The following is a 15,831-nucleotide window of genomic DNA, read 5'->3' as shown; positions in this document are numbered from 1 at the left end:
ACATTATTCACTCCAGGAAATGAAGAATGAAAGAAAAACACAAGCCAGTTTCTCAGCTGAGATCCTGGTGTCGTTCCAGTAGAACCAACGCCTTGATTTGTATCAGCTCAAGCACTGCGCTCTGCAAATCATTCCTCCATGCGTTACACTTGATGAATCTGATCAATGAGGTGCCTTTCGTGGGAGTGATGGAGGAGGCAAAACTGACCCTTGATCTAAGAAAGAGGTGATGCGGTTATTCAGAATTATATACGTTGTTTTGCGTCAGAACTCAAAAGGCCGTCATATTTTATTTCTGTAGCAGTAATGAATTCTACTTTATCCACAAAATTCCTCTCTCTTTTCTGTGTCTGGGAGAGAAGCAGCTCAGCTCACAAACCACTGGCTTTTGGTGCCATAGGGCAGATTTGGGGTGTTGGCCAGCTCCCAAGCCTGTCCTCGGGTGGCTCTGCTGCTGTCCTTCGGTTCCTGCAGGCAGATAATGACACTCATCCATCGCACTGAAACAGCCAGAACCAAACCTGCTGCTGCTCCATCAGCGTGTAGCAGAGGAGATACCACTGACATCTCGCCGACTCTTCCCAGGTTTAGCACGGGACCATTTCCCACGCAGATTTCCAGTCTGAGGGTTCGTCGCGCCTGCACAGATGCACTCAGCAGTCCTGCTTCTAAAATCCTTTCTGTGCAACACTTAGAAACAAAGCAACGCACAAACAAACCAACCCCACAACAGCAGCAAGTTCGTCATGGCAGACTTGAAAATTTTATTTCACCCTCACCAACCTGCTGGAGCCTCTTCTGGCCCCAAAGCAAAGGTGAGACGCGGGATGGGACAGCGCAGGCGGAATCCCGGCCCTCCCGCAGGGCTCCTTGTCCTGCCCCAGCGCTTTCCGCACCGGCGGCACAAACAAAGGACCCAGCCTGTCGTCTGGTCTCACTGTTTGTTCCCATCTCCCTTCAGTTCCCACGCAGGTTTTGAAGTATCGATCACCCCATGGAAAAAGCTTAAAACGAACAATGGATTCATGGTTAAGGAGTTTCAATAACTCTGCTCACCTCACTTGAGCCCTTGGGTCAGAAAGTGAAGTGCCACTGTACAAGCTCAAGTGGCTGCTGACAATTTCCTTAATATTTCATCTCTTTGTATGTTGCAGTTTGCCTTCTTCTGAGCTAATGTTTGTTTTTCCAGAGAGCGGTTATTGTGGTAAACTGATACCAGACTGCAGTGTGGGAAAGGTTTCAGTGCATTCATCTCCAGCTTTTCAATACTCAGTCAGGAAGGTAACGTGGACAAAAATGGGTCGATCTAAGAGTTATTTTCTCTTTGTGAGGACACCTTGCTGCTGGTACAGTGATGACCTCCCCAGAGCCAGCGAACTACTTAACCCCAGCAGCATTTCTATTTTGACTAAGGAATGGATGGAACGGAGAGGAAATGTGGGTTGTAGGATGGTCTGGAAAAGCGGGAAGGAATGACGTGTGTGAGGGTGAGCCTCCTGAGGTCAGAAAACCACACCGATTTACAGCAGCTCCAACCTGACACGGCCTGTTCAGCCCACCCGAGTGGGGAACCCCTGTGCCTTTGGTACATTAATTTTAGCCAAAGCAGATGAAAAGCTTTCCAGTGAAATCGGAGAAGTTTTGCTTCATGACTTCTCTGTTTTTAGCATTATCCTGATCCCTATTCTCTCTTAATTCCCATTTCCTTGGTGGTACTGAGTCTCACCAGTGACTTTCTATAGCTGGAAAGGCTTAGATTCCAGCATTTTGTTCTAATGGAGGAGATAACGTGTTCCGCTCTCATTCCAGCGTGAGCAGCCCTTGGGCACATCAGCACCTTCCGGTGCTGACACGGTTTTGGGACACCAAGGTCTCTAAGAACATGAATCTTTTCTATTTGCTCATCTTATTCACAATCTTAAGTATGTTCTCCTTCAAACATATAAGTAATGTTAGAGAAAATAATGGGATTTCTAAGCTGAGAACAGACTAGACCCTCCATTTGTGTGTTTGCAGAACTCTACCATCCGAAACTGTGGAAGAAAAACCTTTTCCTTTTGCGGTTGCGGAGAGCAGAGGGTTCTTTACGGCTAATACAACTCTCTAAGAATGCTTCCTCTTCTAATCTTGCTGACTAATCTTTCTTCTTCTACAGTTTTAATCTTGCTTTAGGAATAAATGTGCGATATTGTGTTAGACAAGCCAATCAAGTGCCCAGGCTCTAGCTGGGAAATAATGCGAGTTCCCCTTTGTACAAGCCCTTCTCAGATGGGATTGTTTCCCAAGTGTCAAATTCCATGGATTTTAGCAGCTGAATGGGCACAGAATTTGACATGCTCAGAAACGCGTGCTTATAGAAACTTATTATTGTTGAATAGCTGGCGCATTCTCGGTGCGCTCACGTGCAAAGCACCCTTGGCGAGAGCTGGCCGCCATGGGCTCGGGGACTCACCAGCGCACACGCACATCCCAGCGAGCTCCGCCTGCGCTCCCACCCTCCTCCGGTCACCCCGCTGCCCGTTCCGTGCTCCACGTGGGGAGGAGCAAGCCCGTGTCCTGCATGCCGCAGCTGTCCTCAGTTAACCTTAGAGCCGGCCAAGTTGGTTAAACGCCACGACAACTCAGGCAAGGCAAGCCCTGCGGGTTAGGCAGCCCTTGAGAGCGATATCTCGTGCTGGGACTTACGGCCATCTGGATACTTAACCGAGAACAAGGGTGGGCAGAAATACCAGGTCTGGTGACCTTCCAGCTGCTGTTATGTTGAGCACCAGCAGCGGGGCAGCTCCCATTCCCGAGCTGTGCTCCAACATATAGTCAGACATCAAACCTGCAGAGCGCAGAGCAGCCAGAGACAGAGCCAAGCGGACAAGGTGTGGGCCACGCAAAGCTGAGAAAACAGTTTCCAGCGCGTTTCCAGCATTCTTCTTCCCGGCTGCTGTTGGTTTTGGTAAGAGCAGTAACACCACTGAGAACTTACTCTGTCCGATTCCAAAACTGATTTAGTTAACCAGAAAAACAAACCAAACCAAACCAAACAAAGCATCTCCTTGCCAGCTGGAATTTCCACTAGTGCCTCAGAGATGGATGAAAGCACAGAGCACACCACAACCCTGCAGGAAAGCTTTCTGACCGCGATTAATTCTTCCTTTAGCAGCACAAGAGAATCCTTGCAGATCCTCGTGGATCCCTGGAAGAGCTCCATTTTCTGCTCTCCAGGTCATATTTTGCTGTGAAAACCTTCATACATAACAGAAGCATTAAGAGATTCAGAGTAAAATAAGAAAAGCTGTATTACCCTAAAGATTTGGAGAACAGGGGGGAAAAGTTAAGAAAGGCACCCAGAGCTCTCTTTTCAGACCTGTGATTATGTTGTGCCAATGGCCTCTGCAGAGCTGTCCGTCAGCGGCGGGCCCAGGTCAGAGCAGCGCCCTGACCCCCCAGCTGGGTGACACACCGAACAATGACCCATTCAGCTGCAGTTCACCAGGAGGGTCCCGAGCCTCAGAGCCGCCTGCTGAGCAGCTATGAGACAACTACTCTTTCCCTTTGGCCATCTTATATTTTATTTCCTTCTTTAAAAAAAAATCCTTTTCTTTTTTTAATTTCCTTTTTTTTATTTTTAATAGGGATTTTGCGAGGATATATGCAGAGTTCGGAAAGGCACAGCCTCTCACCTGTCTCTCTACCTTTGGCTCCCCTGCCCAGCTCCCACGTCACCACCTTACAGAACGTGCACTCACCCATATCTCCAACCACCGCGTTAGGAAATCCCTTGGCAGGATGCACTTGCCTTGCAGATTTCTGGGCTCTGCTGCTGAAGATGGTCAGTGCTACCCCACAGCTGTAGAAAGCCTCGCAACACTGGCACTCAGATTCACTGTCACTGGAGTAATTTGTGTCCTTGAGGTCATTTTGGAATGGCACGAGCACAATGGCAGATAATGCTTTAACTGGAAACGGCAGGGTACTGCCACCGTTTTCAAACTACCCGAGAGAAAAGCAGACCACTTGTAGTGCTGAAGACTCAGCAACTAACCAAAGACATTTGGCCGAGTATTCTGCTCGGTCTACAGCTGACTGAAAGTACAAGGGCAGATTACACCCCCGTGAATTACAAAAAGGGCTTAAAAACTGAGCTGACTGGATGCACGGGCCAGACCTCTTAACCAGCACCACCACACTGTCATAAGCGTATTATGCAAGCCCTGACTTTTTGTAGTTACTCCTTTCCCCAACTCTCACGTCTCTGTTTCCTGTGCTAAGGGCCAGTTCTTTCTCCCTCTCCACAAAACACTGATTTAAGGGAAGAGAACAGCATGGGACTGGTGTGCAGGGATCCCTGTACATCCACCTTGCAGTTCTATACTCCAGCATATATTCTGACTCACCTCGAAAGCATGACTTTTTTGCATCCTGGGACTTTATAGGATTACAAACTATAAGCACCCTCTGCTGATGCACACACACAAATATATATACATATATATAAATACAACCATTTCTCTGCAAGCACTCCGATCTGCTACCAAAGCATCTCGTAACAGTCACCTGCAAGTCTTAGCTGCTCTAGAACAAGAAAAAATAAATATTATGATACTGGTGTTGGTATGCAATTTATCCCAAACAGAGTTTGGCTCATAGGATCACATTTTTTTGGTAGTAAAATATGCCACCAACTGACCTTCTATAACATTCCATCCCCAAAGGCAGAACATCTCAAAGAGCAGCTCTACCGTACCCCTCCACCGCAGCCCTGGAGGGTCAGTGATTCAGCACCGACAGAGGGACCAGCGCCACAGACTGAGCCACTTGTGTCATTTCTCGTTGCATCGCAAAGTCTCCCAGCCAAGGAGTGACACAGTCCAGCCTGTTAAGCTAATGAGAGCTGGCAAGATCACAGCCTGAGCACAATAAAGCATACAGAACAATGGATGCTCATGCTGGTTCCCTTCAGCTCCAGCCAGCAGAGGAACCTTTTGTTTAAGCAGCTGATGAGACACACACAAGTCATAGAGACACAGAGTCACTCAAGCGCACTTACTTTTGTTTCTGCTTACTCCCTTCTGCTAACCCCCAGCTCCAACTGACGTGCAGGGGCTCGCTCTCTGTCAATCTCCATTAAACACCCAGATAAGCCACTGAAAGATCATGTCATTGGTGGGCAGGGAAACCTCTAAATGCAGTTCGTTATTAACATGTGACGACTGATTAAATAACGGTCAGTCTTGAGGAAAACACAGATTAAGGTTCTCCCTAGTTATTTTTCTGCATACCACCATTCTTCGCCCAAGCTTCCCAGCCCATACAGTAGCACTGTCTCCACACAGACTTGCTGCATTTCATCACTGGCCACAGGCAAACAGACCGAAGCACTTCCAGCTCTGTCTGATGTGCACGGGGTGCTGCCCAAAGGACTGGGCCGCATCTTGGGCTTCGTGTAGGTCATGAAGAGAAGTCAGAGTGTGGTTGACTCTCTCGCTTTACTGAAAACACTGCAGCAAAAGAAAGTTATGATGTGCCAGGGAGCAGCAGTTTTCAGATATACTCCTTAGTGACCAGGTGAGGACAGAGGTGCTGTCTGGGAGGCCAACATCTGTTGCTAAATTAGAGGCAGACTTGGGAAGAAGGACAAGGCCTCCTATTCTCCAAATGTAAGAGAAGGAACTGTCAATAAACTGCGAATAAGCAGCTTTCTGGGGAGCGGGAGCGGGCGGCGCGTGGCTGCGGCGGCCCCGCTGCGCAGCACCAAGGCGCAGGAGCCGCAGCCACACGCAGCACCAGGACTAGAGCGGGAGCGGGAACCGGGCCTGGTGCTGGAAAGCGCGGCTGCTTGGCGTGTTCGGGCAAGGAAAGGCGGGGGTGGTTACCCCATCGGTGTCTGTATCTGTCTTTCTGGGCTGACTGAAAGCGGACCTTGCCCCGATGAAGCTGTGATGGAAACCTAATCTCCTGCAACAACAGACAGGTGCTGAGAAACATCCCTGCGTTCAGCCAAGAGAGAAAGTGAGCACCCGTTCCGAAGGGCATTTCCTTCTACACGAGTCTCTTGTGCCTTTCCTGCTCCCCCACCTCCTGCCCGCTTGGTCATTCCAGCAGCAGTTTGCAGGGGCTGTTTGCAGAGACACACAGCAGCAGCGGTCTGCTTGGAAAGCCAGCAGAAACCTCTTAGCTTGAAATCAGCAACGTGCAGAATCCCAAAAGAACAAAAACGTTTGAACTTGCGTCCCCAAAAGTGTTGTGCTCATTGACTTGCAAGCAGGGGGAACAGCGGTAGTAATTTAACCTAGGGAAGAGTGCCAACAACTTATTTAATTGCAGAGCTTGTGCCAACACCACCACAATACAACTATTAATACAAGTCTGCAGTACAAGACTAATTCTACTAACCTGCTGCTGCTGCCCTGCAGTCAGGTCAGCGGCTGCGTCCCTTCTGCGGCCACTGTTCACAAACACTGGCAAGTGTTTCTAGCAAACACGAAATGAAGCGGGGCAGGGGAGCGGCGTGGGATCACTGATTGCATGAAGATTCCCCCTCAACTCTCCCCCTTTCTGTCCAAATGTTTCCCATTGCTTTCTCCATCTCAAGCCTCTCTCTTGAAACTGGAAATGCCTCTTGCCATGTACTGGCTGCTGGAAAACAGCCAGACCTTTGGTCTGAATTCCACCAGCTCATTTCCCAGTTTCTATGAGACTGCAGTTGAGAAGTGTGCGTCTCTCAGCCCGGTGGCAAGGCCGGTCATCAATCAATGCATAAAAACATGAGGTCTGACACCAGGCACCAAGCTACCTTTCTAAAAGAATCATTCATTTAAATAACGCATATTTTTACAGAAGAATAAAAAAATAGCAATAATGGATCCAGCACTCCTGCACGTTTTCAAAGATGCAGTTACTCCGGTGATTATGTACACGTCTTCAAATCCAACCTTCAGCAACACAGCTCCAAGCAACATATTATATAATTACATGAGATAGTAAAGCCACCCATGTGTTTGCAGACTCAGTCCTGCTTCACACTTCGACCGCCACCATATTTGGGTTTGGTTTGGTTTTTGTCTTTTTCTATTTACACCTTGTGACTGTATCACAACTGTAAATTCTGAATGCCCAGAAACAGGTTGTTTTTGTCACGCCCACAAACAGAACAAAGGGGTTAGAGTTTAACTGTGACCTGCTGGCACAACCAGGACAGAAAACATAAATACTGAATACAAGCTGAACAGAAAACCGAGAAAAATACTTCTGTATGACTGTAGTTAACACCCTTATCAGGAAGTCAGTAGTTCTCTATAGGTGTTAGGAAGTGCTCTGCAACATGTCATGGACTGTATGCTCTTTCAATTCTCCTGCAATAAACACCTCTTTCCATAACACGTGTCTCTTCGGGGTCCCAGAAACCCTTCTGGCCTCCTGCTGTCCTATTAAACTGTTCCCACTTGGCACGTTTTGAAAGGGAACTGTTTGCCAATTCTTTGGCAAATATTTCTGTAATACGTTTATCTGCATTTTGATGTGAGTTAACATTTTACATGTATGCATGCCTTCAAAAGGAAAGAAGTACTGAAAACTCTTTTAAGTTATGGCAAATGTGAAGATTTGGCATATTTTCAAAAACTTGCCTTTAATAAAGAGGTGAAACACCTTTAAAGTGCTAATAAAATCTGACCCTGCTGCCAATACAAACCAATTCCCCAAAGACTTCAGCATCGCATGCTGTTCATCTATATGTCAAGTGATGTTCAGAGAACGGCCCACTACTGATAATGGCTATTGAAAAGCACTCTCTCTTCTACCTCTGCCAGCTGCTCCTTGAACCATTCTAACTGCTGATAGGGACAGAGCAGAACTGGTTACAGCACCGCTGCAGAATGTGGGCCTGTGTCCCCAGAGGACTCGGAGCCGAGACGCCGGTGAGGCAGGCGCGTCGCTCAGCCGCGCCGGGAAGCCCCGCACGAGAAGGGCTCAGCCCGCGGGCTGTGGGAACCGCGACACACTGCACCTGCCTGAACAACGGCACCAACGCGGCACAAGGCGTTTCCAGAGGGGAAAGTTAATATATGGCAGGAATGCACATAAATCCTGTTATTTCTTAATGGGATTTAGGAGCTTATTTCTCACCCCGCGCTTTGAAATGTATCCCACAGTCTATTCTGCTAAAGAATTTAAGCACAGTGATTTTCTTATCAGCAGGAATCATTCTTCGCTATGGTTTTAGGCATTTTTTGTGGGATTTTTTAACGCAAGTGTGAAAAATTAATATTATGCTTGAATACCAGTTAGGATGTTAACAAGCTGTGTCCTGGATAAGCTGTTCCTGGTGTCTTTTTCCTGATTCCAATTGACCAAGAAACCTGGAATCATTTATTGGTTTGTTTGGGTTCGGTTGTTTCTGTCTGGGTGGGTTTTTAAAGTCCACAGCAAAGAAACAAGAGCAGTGGCGATGGATTTAGGCAGCGTCTGGCTGCAAGTGGAGAAACAGAACTCTGTTTGCAGCTCAGACATGGACAAACGTACACAAGCCCTCTCTTAATTAAAACAAACTTAAAACATCTAGGAAGATGTTTTTTCACCTGGAGAGCCAAGTGTGATACAGAGATGCAGATCCCTTCAGAAACGGGCTGCGGTAGGCGAGCCACAGCTGAGGGGTTCACGATACCTACAAAGAAGGCGGGAACCCCTTTGGGTGAGACAGACACACAGATGAGGCAGCCTATGTGAGATGAGATTATAAGGAAGAGGAGAAACATAGTTAGCACACTTAACATCTACACTTTGGAATTCTGCTCGTCTGACACGCGGCCATGACCAGTATCCTGCCCCAGCCAAGGGAGGTCTTCGGGGAACCTTGCTCCATCGCCGGTGTGTGATAGCCGGGGCCACCCAAGGGTCCGACTTCCTCATGTCCAGTGGACCAGGCAGGCTCGGTTCTGTTCAGCACCCACACCGGCAGATATTCATCATAATTCCTCATGCAGACCACACTGCTGACTTCACTGAAGGAAATCTGAGATGTGAGCTTGACGTGGCTGGGCGCTGGGCAGCTGGAGGGTGCCGAGCTCTTCCTGCCGACGAGCTAGTCCTGGGGCTGAATTGCATTTTTCCATCATGCACTGGACATTCCTTGTTCCAAGCACAAAGGCGGGTTTGGGGCAGACAGAAAAGGAAAGCCCCTCTAGGCAGGGTGAGAATCGCATCCTGAAGACTCCAGAATGATGGCTGAACACCCAGCTCTTTCTGTTGTTCGTGCTCAAACGCTCCAAGTCTAACCTCTCAGCTCTCAAGCGAGGGAGAGATTTGCCTCCTGGGCTGAGGGACAGCAACACACTGGAGGGTTTTCTGCCACTGCTCTCGAATGTTCTCTGTGGCCACGAGACGGTGATCCACTCAGGGCTCTGGAAATGCGCAAACAAGTGACAAAGATTTTGTGCTTCAGCCGTCTATTTGCCAAGGCCTCCAGACGTTTTTTCTCTGACTCTCAACGTTGGCAAGCCAATTACAGTTCGGCTCATTTACACCTTCCAAGTTCCCTCCCAAACTCTGACCAGTTTACACACAATAAGTTCACGGCGGATTCATGCTCCGCAGTTTGAGCTTCATCAAACGATCCTGAAGGCAAACACTGACGAAATTTGAGATGAGATTAGCTCAGCTCCAGTTCTATTATCGATGATGCTTGTTCTTCTTATGCCTTGGGCTCCCAAGAAGCGTGGGAAAGGTTGAACGCAGTGGAGCCCTTCACAAGCAATCCTCTATTCTGCACAAACACCGATTTACAGAGCACATTCTCTGCTTCTCATTCTAGGATCAGTATAAATCTCAGCTCTGGTTATATACCTGCTACAGCCAAGCAAAGAGGGATACATGGCTTATTTCTGTCTAATCTCTTTCATGTAAGCTAAAGCCAGGGCAAGATTTATGAAAGCTCCATTTATTGACCCTAAGGATTACATGTTGTTTTTAATCACACAGGAGTCCTCTCTGTCCAAGAACCTGAGAAGAAAATACTTCCTCTGTGACACCTTTTTGTGACTTTGAAGGACATTACACCGCATATGGTCCTCTTTAACTCATGTGGTTGCACAGCAGTACAGGAGCTGATCTTTCACATCAGCTATCTCTGGATTTGGATTAAAACTTGGGAGCTTGGGTTGATTTCTGGTAAGAAGGTAACTCTAAGGCATGACCAGTCAGCTGGAGACAGACACCTGTCAGTAACCCCCCTCCTCTCCTTAGCACAGAGACATGACTTTTGTCAAGGGTAATTTCCTTCCACATGCACGTTCACAAAGTCACACCACTGAGCCACCTGCGCACCCTGGGATTCATCCGTGCTGGTCTTTGTTAACAAGGACAACCAAGGTGTGCGATGGGCTCATCGCGGCGCACCACAGCCCAAGCGGTACTACCCCTCCAGACAGCCCGCTGCAGCTGGCAAAGCTCGCCGTGACTTTGCTGGTGCAGCAGCAACGCTCAGCCAGGCACTGCTCGCGTCACTCAGCCGTTTCGTCTGCAGTTGCCAATTCAGGGCCATGGAAGTGAACAGAAGTCTTTTTGTGCTCAAGAACGATCGGCAGCCTAACGGAGGGGGCTGACAATAGGAGCCTTTTCATCAAGCAGCTCCCTAGCCTTAAGAAAAGGTAGACGATCCTGTTGCTTGTGCTGGCATCAGCAGTCTTTCGTGAGGCACTTGTGAGCCCTCAGAAACAAGGAAGAGTGGTGAGGAACTGCCCCTCCGCTTTCTGAAACAACCACAGCATCAGTTCCCTTCTCCTTCTCTGAGAGCCAAGGGCTGCATCATCCAGATTCCCTGTGTGCTTAAAATGCCTGTGTGCTTGACTGTGTGCCACAGTCAAGAACAGGACTCATATCCGCAGGCAAACCACTTTGCACAATGAACCCCTCGGCTCATCAGCGGACAGAGCGCACCCTTCGCCAGCGCCCAACCTGAAACAGGTGCTGGGGGCCAAGGAGAGGGAGAAAGCATTTGTGCCAACCAGCTGATTTGGTCCTTGATCTTTTTCCTGCAAGGTGGACTGGAGGCTGGTCAGTGCAGATCTGTAATTCTTTTGCTCTCGGCAGCACCTTTTCTCCTGCCTTTGGACAGAGACCAAACACAAAGCAATTCCAGTTTGGCTTAGTCCTGGACGAATTACTGCACGCTCACTGTTCACTGACTGCTTTCCCTGGGGAACACGGAAGGGAAAGAACAATGAACGCACCAACTCTCCACGCCCAGTAAGCTGATACAGTTAAACAGTAAGAGCAGTACTCGGGCAATTCTTGTATACCATTCTTCTATTCGTACACAAGAGAATACACATTTCTGACGACCTGCCACATATATATATATAACATCCATGTCTATGGCCCTAAAAGTGTAACCAGTACAATGATGCTCTGCAAGAAGGACTGAGCATAACAAGCTGTTTACGGTTTTGAAACGGATCCTTTCATCAGCCCACTCACAGCATACTGGAAGATAACTAGTGAAAAGGGCTATTTTTTTCAAACATGAACCCCACAGAGGCCCCAAGCCTCTATCTATCCTTCAGCAGTGAGGACAAACAAATGGAGTCCATATTTAGCCAAAAAACAACAAGTGTGGAAACTCTGAGACAAAAAACCAATTATAAAAATCACAAAACAAGTCACCATGCCCCTGGCTCAGGTTCGTGTCCTCATGCCCAGGCCACTAACTTCCGTGATTTGCCAACTTCAGACAAGCAGCTCTCATGTGAGCATTGCAACCCTACAGAAAGATTAACAGTTTCTAAATTGCCATTTGTCACACACAGGGATATGGGGAATGGATGCAAAGCAGCTCTGCCTGTCAGGGCATAAGATAATTTGATTTTGTTTATGGGGACTCTGGGCATTGGAATGGGGAGAGCAACTGGCTCCTGGTACCGATTTACGGGAGAGCACTGACTCCGAGGGCCTTGATCAGAGGCAGGGACGGGGAGAAGTGTCTGGGGGCAGCTGGGATCCAGATCCACGGTTTTGGATGCTCACTGCTAACCAGTGACATTCTGCTGCTCATCAGGTGCTGATTTCTGGACGTTGCCTTGAGGTACTGTGGAAAAAGAACATGCAACTCACTAGTTTTTGCCCATTCTTCCTTTCCTTTTCTTCTGGTACAGCAAAAATTCACGCTGGAAAAATTCCACAAAGCCTATTTATGATACTTCCCACAAGCTTGTGTTCAGGTGGTAGACCAGAACACCACACAGCAACCTGAAGCACACACCACAGGAACACCACACACCATCCGCAAGAGTGGAAATGTCACCACAAGGGTGGGAACGTCAGCAGGACGGTGGAACAGGCAGCTCCAGAAGCCAAGGGGAAGCTCCTTACCTTCCCAGGATTACTAAGTGCTGCTCCAGGACAGTCAACACCCTGTCTCTCCATTTTGGAAACAGACTGCTAGGATTGCCACGTTTCTTTTCATTCAAAATCAGTACACTCTAATGTCCCATATAGCCACAATCATAACATATTATGATTCTACAGCCTTCATATGACGAGTTGTATATAGTCAGTCCAGAAACAAGATAGAACGAGTAAGCTAGAAGGAATCGAAGCAGTTTCCTACGTGGAGAGGGAAAACCATGGGTCGGATGTAATAAATTTGTTGATGGTCTGCCCTCACCTTCAGCAAAACACATCATGAAGAGACCCCTGTTGATTTAGCTCTTAGGAAACTGCTTCAGTACAAGTTTATCTTTCCACCAAGTAAAAAAAGACCAGTATTAGCATAAAAAGGTCATCTGTTTTAACTAGCTAAATTCACCTTAGCTGCACAACCGACATTTCTGACAAGTTGATTTAGACTTGGTCCCGTGATGTGCTGAGCTCCGTGGCCGACAAAGCAAAGCGCTTACTGGTGTGTTTAACCGTGTGCCTGTCTGCCACTGCACCGCGGGCCGGAGAAACGGCCTGTCCTGGTGCACTGGTGCGCTGCAGCGCTGCCAGGGCTCCGCACTGCAAAGGGACCTCGGCTCAGAGACGGTGCACAGCTCTGAAAACCCTGGTAACCGGACCTCCAACACGACACCTTCTGCCTGCGCGGAGTAAGTCTGCTTTCTGCAACTCACACTCCCAACCGTTGTTGCCATTGCTTATGGGTAATTTCTTGGCATGTTATTGGTGGAAAAAATATGTCTTTCCGAAGAACTGCACAGGGCTGTGAGAATCAGTATTTGTGCATCTGGGCCTTTCGTAAATTCGCTCATCCTGGTTTTTAAATTCTACCACAGTCTTTAGTCTGAAACCGAGACAAGCCAATACTTGTGGGTCTCAAATTAGCACCAGTTCGTGATGTCTAGAAAGAACTATCACATTCAAACACACCTGCTATCTGTCTAGGGTTCTAGAACAATAGGGCAATGTTACTTTGATTGCTTTATGTCATGTTGTAAGCTTTCATGGGTACCAACTTAAATATTTGCTGAAATCTACATGTTTATTTATACTAAGGCTGTTTAACACCACTCTGTCAATGCAAACAGACAGTTAAGTGGTCATAAACATGTTTGCTGAAACAAAACAGAAATAAAGCTCCTACCTTAATTCTGAATAATTGGAAATGAAAAACTGACACACTTCTTCTGATACTTACAGGTACGCGTTATTGGATCATTCCCAGTGCGTACCTGCAGGAGCAGTGTGATCGTCATCGGTCCCTCCCAGCCCAACCACCCCATGGTTCTGCGAGTACCCCTGGGGGAGCACGGGAGGATTTGACCTCTCCCACGACTCAATCTATCACTTCCACAGCTCCTCATTACTTCACAGTATACTTGGAAGAAGAATACTGAACTAGCTACATGACTAACACACAATTACTTCTGAAGAGCGTACAGTGCGTTCAAACACAAGAGGAAAGTAGATAATTCCTCAGCTGAAGCTGGGAACCAGGAAGCAGCTCAAGGTGCTGCGTGAATTCAGAAAGCATGGCTTTCAAGCGCAAGCTGCTCTCCAGCACGAGCGAAACGAGCAAATGCTAACACCGATAGCACAGACCAAGCAGTCACTACCAGTGCAAAACAAACCCCCTCCCCATTTTCGCAGCGCTGTTTCCCAGCGGCAGGCACAAGGCACCCCGCTCCCAGGGGCGCTGTGCACGCTCCAGGCGTGGTCGACATTATGGGGCCCGGTTGCTGTGGAAACCAAACCCCACAGCTGAATGAACGTTGGCAGCCAGGGCTGTCCCTCTTCCTCTCGCCCCCCCGCCACCAATTAAAATAAAAAAGAAAAGAGGAAGGTGATGCTCTTTATATCACAGAAGAATGCCCGAGCAGAAAGAAACGCTCTTTTCCTCACAGATGCAGAACACTACCAATAAAAGTGAACAACCTGGCTGAAGTGTTAGTCCCTCATGTTTATATAGTGAAAACACCTAACAGCATTCCAGTGAGCTCAGTTCTGCTTTATGTGGCTATGCCAAACTATCTCCAAGAACGTCCTGCAGGAAAGACGATTATGTGAAATTTCTATAATCCCTTCATGATGAAACTACTTTTATGGAAGTCTCTGCTTTTTACTTTCAGCATGTTGATGCGTTAATTACAAATCACTTATTTCAGTTCAACTTTTCAAGTGACTGACACTCTTCATGTGACTGTTTGCACAGCGAGCTGCAGGATGTGAGTAACACTGTGTTTGATTATCAGCATTTTCTCTTAGCTGACATTGGTCTGACCCTCTAAACACCCCACATACATCCCAGTTTTCATGAGGCTGTAGAATTAGACATAAGTACACCTATGCACCTAACAGCTTGCTATAGAAATGCATACTATTAACAAGCAGAACTGATCAGACAGATGACACTGAAGAGAAATATGGTCAAGAGCCACACAGGTAAAATTTCAGAATTACCTAAATCCTATATTCAAAAAAGGTTTAGAGCCACAGGTCAAACATATTTTAGATATTAATAGATCCAATTTGACGCTTTTCAACATGTGTTGTCTTCAGTATGTGAACCTTCAGGTACCTGGGTACTCCAAACAGCCTGGTTCTGATCAGAACGAGGAACTCTTTCTCCCATTTTTTCCCCTCCAAACATCTGGTGAGTTACACTACTAGTTGCCTGTTGACACTTCTCAGTCATGAGTTACTAAAATAATAAAAATCTTGAAAATGCACCATACTTAATATTTAATAAGTAGGGTAAGAAAACTGCTAACACAGCATAATGTATGGTTAAGTATTCATTATTCTTCTGGTTCCCCACACACACTTCTAATCAGCCAACGTCACTTCACGTGACTTAAAGCACTTACTTTCTTTCTCTTCAGAAGAGGTGGCGATGGATTACTGAACACGCTTAGATACGTTATGACTTCATGACACCAGATCACCTCCTGAGAGTCCCTTACTGCCCCCATTCACAGCAGTGAGATAAATAGAGCCAATTTCTGCAAGCCAAGATACTTCCTGTGGGACAAAACCCGCCCTTTGGTAGTTCGACAATGCCGAGAGCTCTCGTGTTGCTCAGATAGGCAGCTCCTGAGCAGGCATACTGACTTCAAAAGATGCTCAACAGTTTTCAAAACCAAGCCCAACACAATCTCAAATACAACATTTCAGTGTCTCTTGCCCTTTAAATCGGGCACCCCTCCTCACTTGCGTGCATTCCATTAAAAATAAGAAAAATACCTTAGAGATGATTAATGGCTGGCCGTGCTCCAGCCCGCCCTGCAGCGCGAAGCCCCACGGCGCGCCGCCTTGGAGCAGCGCCTCCAGGTAGATGTATCTTCCCTCCTGGGTGGCGCTGGGCTCTGGAGATGATAGGCTGCTGTTAATATTGTCCAACATCCTCAT

General features: G+C 47.5%; 1 protein-coding gene across 1 annotated transcript in view; it reads right to left on the bottom strand.

Moving 5' to 3' along the window:
• The window catches only part of SHROOM3 (shroom family member 3), a gene marked incomplete at both ends in the record, with an annotated part of 118,584 nt that extends 102,753 nt beyond the window's left edge, over positions 1–15,831 (bottom strand). Inside the window, one exon of the mRNA XM_080343723.1 lies at positions 15,667–15,831. Within this exon, the coding sequence (XP_080199849.1) occupies positions 15,667–15,831 (165 nt within the window). The remainder of the gene's footprint in view (positions 1–15,666) is intronic.

Source organism: Nesoenas mayeri (assembly GCF_963082525.1).
Source record: "Nesoenas mayeri genome assembly, chromosome: 4".
Taxonomy (NCBI): domain Eukaryota; kingdom Metazoa; phylum Chordata; class Aves; order Columbiformes; family Columbidae; genus Nesoenas; species Nesoenas mayeri.
Note: the sequence above shows the minus strand (reverse complement) of the source record. Positions and strands in the feature narration are given on the sequence as shown.